The 3810-nt window shown below is 37.3% G+C and overlaps 1 protein-coding gene across 1 annotated transcript; it reads right to left on the minus strand.

Annotated features, from left to right (window-relative positions):
• Positions 1 to 806: 806 nt before the first annotated feature.
• On the minus strand, positions 807 to 2943 carry LOC121506722 (odorant receptor 131-2-like). Its single transcript, XM_041782573.1, has 2 exons — positions 2833 to 2943; positions 807 to 1610 (listed from the first exon to the last, which is right to left on the minus strand). The coding sequence occupies exon 2, from the start codon at positions 1569 to 1571 to the stop codon at positions 807 to 809; it is 765 nt and encodes a 254-aa protein (XP_041638507.1). The 5' UTR covers positions 1572 to 1610; positions 2833 to 2943.
• Positions 2944 to 3810: the final 867 nt, after the last annotated feature.

A 3810-nucleotide genomic window follows, 5' to 3' on the forward strand; every position in this document is an offset into this window, starting at 1 on the left:
TAGACCTTTTCATGTGCAGTCAATCTCAGGGCTGACATATAGAGACAGGCAACCAGACACGCTTACACCTACGGCCAATTTAGAGTGATCAATTAACCTAATGAGCATGTCTTTGGTGGTGGGAGGAGAGAACCCACGCATGCACAGGGAGAACATGCAAACTCAGCACAGACAGGCCCTGACTGGGAAGAGAACCAGGAATCTTCTTGCTAACAGTGCTAACCCCTGTGCAGGGGTTGCCATCCAACAAACAAACCTAGATAAGAAACACTGATTAACCAGTGACTGGACCTTCCAGACACAGGTGTCTTTACAATCACTGAGACACATTCACTGAGCTCAGCTGGTCATCATTACTTTAACTGTGAGATTAAAAGCACTGCTGGACCTCTGTTGTTAAAGGGGTGAATATTTATGCAGTCACTGATTTTTTATTACAGACATTACTTTGTAGAAAGCTGTTTACACTTTGACATTAAAACCCCTTTTTTAAAAATTACTAAATTATGATGACCTTGATTGATTTATAAAACTATTAAAAGGGTAAAACTTTTAAGGGGATCGATACTCTGTAGTCACTGAGCTGATTTCCTGTGTTTTTCTATGGATGGTGCAGGATGTGCAAAAATAAACTGTTTTCTGTTATTTATAGACAGATTTGATGTAAAATGGTCTTGATACACAGTTATGAACATTCATGCATTAAAGTAGACTGATATGAGAGCTGGATTGTGCAGCAGACTTTATTGCAGCAGGATTAAGTTTTCTCTACAATTTTCCATCATAGGCGTGACCTCCGTGCTCTCTCAGTCCTTGGGGACCACCGTCTTTGGTCTGACCCTGCACTTGTTGCTCAGCAGGTACATCTTCAGGTACTTCCTGAACTGTTTGTCTCGAATGCCGTAGATGATGGGGCTGAGGAAGCGCGGCAGGATATAGACGATCAGGTAGTTAGCGTACCTGATCTCTGAAATCCTCCCAGGGAAGATGAGGTGCAGGACGATCTCCACGCTGGGGGAGATGTAGGAGAGCATGCACATGGCCAGCTGGGCGCCGTGCAGCAGGATGGTGTTCCTGGCTCTCTGGGCAGACATCTTCTCTGTGGAGAGCGCCCGGGCTGCAAACAGGATCCTCAGATAGGTGAAGACGAGGGTGAGGAACACACAGGAGAAGTAGAGGATATCAAACACTTGTCTCTTGTAGGCCAGGATTGGATCTTTGAAGATGTTGCGACGCAGACAGAACACAGACCCGTGGAAGAAGCTCAGAGACTCTGTAGCCAGGGTCACAAACAGATCCGTGATGTCTGGAGTCACGGATATAAACCAAATAAGTCCGATGACGATGTACGTCCTCTTCACAGTGCAGATCTGCGGGTGGCGTAGAGGATCACAGATGGCGATGTAGCGCTCTATAGCCATGCTGGCTAAACTGACTGGCGTATTTCTGGTGGTGAAGACGGCCACGAGGATGAAGAAGCAGCAGAAGGAGACGTTGATCTTGTAGAAGATGTAGCTGAGGACGAAGAGCGTGACGGTGACGGTGAGCTGGATGCCGTCATTGATCACCATGTGGATGAAGAGGATGTAGCGAGGGTCTTCATAAAACGTCTGAAGGAAGACAGAAATACAGAGGTTAAGTTAGAGACAGTTGGCGCTTTTATACAAAACTCCTGAAAAACTCCTGAAATGTTCAGGTTAGCTGCATGTGTGAAGACAAAAAAAGCCACATTTTTCACCCTAATTTCACCTGATATCTTTCCTCCCAACCTCTTTGTAGCCCAGTGAAGTCTGTGTGAGCTGATGAAAGAATTCACTGGAAATTAATCAATAAATCTCCCATGAACAAGAGGGCGAGGGTCATGATGTTTTGGCCTGAGACCAGAACGACATGAGACGCTTCATGATTATGGAATCATTATTGCTGCAAAGCTTGAGGCACAATTTAACGTTTTGAGAACATGACTCCGTTTTTTCTCAGACTTTTCATTCAAACCTGCCTGTGTGCTCTAATCTGCCTCCTTGTTCTCTGACTTTCTGTTTGTGCTCTTCTTCAGCTGCTTAAATTTCCTGCACTCGTACTTAAACCGTTCTTTGTATTATAATAACTATCATCATTATTATTTTTCATTACTTTATTATCATTATTATTATTATTATTATGATTATTACTACTACTATTATTATTATTATTATTACCAATATTATTATTATCATTAATATTATTATTATTATTATTATTATTATTATTATTATTATTATTATTATTGTTATTACTATTAATATTATTACTATTATTATTATTATTATCACTATTGTTATTATTATTATTATTATTATAATTATTATTATTATTATTATCATTATTATTATTATTATTATTATTATTATTATGATCATTATTATTATATTATTATTATTACTATTGTTATTATTATTATTATTATTATTATTATTATTATTATTATTACTGTTAATATTATTACTATTATTATTATTATTATCATCACTATTGTTATTATTATTATTATTATTATTGTTATTATTATTATTATTATTATTATTATTATTAATATTATTAATGTTATTATTATTATTAATATTATCAATAATAATAATAAATTATTGTTATTATTTTATTATTATTACAAAAAAGCTTGGGCCCCATGACGGTGACTTTTGACCTGTGACTTTAAAAGTCTGATCAGTTCTTCCCTTCCCAATGTTCAGTGAAGGAGGATTATAGTGTAGCTGAATGGATAAAGCCTCTCATTTGTCATAGAGGCTGGTGGCTTGGTGTGTGTGTGTGTTATCTGTGTGTGTGTTTTTGTACCTGGTGTCTGAAGAAGGTGGTGACTAAGGTGCCGTTGATGTAACTGAGGATGAGCCAGACCAGAACCACAACAAAGTTCTTGACAAACGCCGTGGTGAACGTGTCTCTGACCAGGAGGAACTGTTTCCACCAGCAGAGGGAGACAGAGAGACACAAACACTCAAAAACACTGGGCTCCACAGAGGTACTGATGCTCCTGGGAGAGATTTTACAGTCGCCTAAAGAGATGAACATTAGAAGAACAAACTCTGCAGACACTCATCTGAACATTTATTTACTGTGACTCTATAAAAACTCTCCTTTGTGATGTGAATGACTGATATTTTTCCTAAAAAAAATAAAGAGGTCAATACTTTGATTCTCATGTTGAGGTATTTTTAGGGTTTTGAAGATCTGTGGTCCAACATTAAGCTGGGCTTTTCTAAAGTTTCTGGTAGAGAATTATTTCTGTTTTCATGTTTTAGTGAATTTAGTCTATGTGCAGAGATTTTAAAAAATATTCACAATTTAGTGATATCTGAAAACTGAGGAGGGGGCCGCATGGAGCCTCAGGGCCACCATACCCCAGTGGTGTGAGCCGTACGTAATCAGGCTGTTCATCTTTAGAGGTAAAGGTTCATAAAGCAGCTGTTCATTCACATCAATGTTGAAGACAGAACATGGAATATATGGAAATCTAATCTAATCACAGTTATTCTGTTAGAAACATACTGTAAATAAATCATGTTTAAAAATGAGTGTGCAGTTCTTTTCTTGAATTGTTCAAAGTATGAAATTAAAAGTCAAAATCCTAAGTTTGAGTCCTGATTGTGAGATACTAAATTGAAAATGTAAAATTAAATCACAAATTCATTTCTTTTCCCACATTCCTGACTGCTTATCTAAATATTTTTACTCCTTACTTTTTCAGATTTTGTGACTTAACAAGGAAATCTTAAATCATCAGGATAAGTTCACATTTTTATACTTGAGGAAATC

Source organism: Cheilinus undulatus, linkage group 3, assembly GCF_018320785.1.
Source record: "Cheilinus undulatus linkage group 3, ASM1832078v1, whole genome shotgun sequence".
Classification (NCBI taxonomy): Eukaryota; Metazoa; Chordata; class Actinopteri; order Labriformes; family Labridae; genus Cheilinus; species Cheilinus undulatus.

Excerpts from the sequence above, each read along its gene's own strand:
- LOC121506722 (XM_041782573.1), bottom strand. The coding sequence starts at position 1,571 with ATGGTGATCAATGACGGCATCCAGCTCACCGTCACCGTCACGCTCTTC.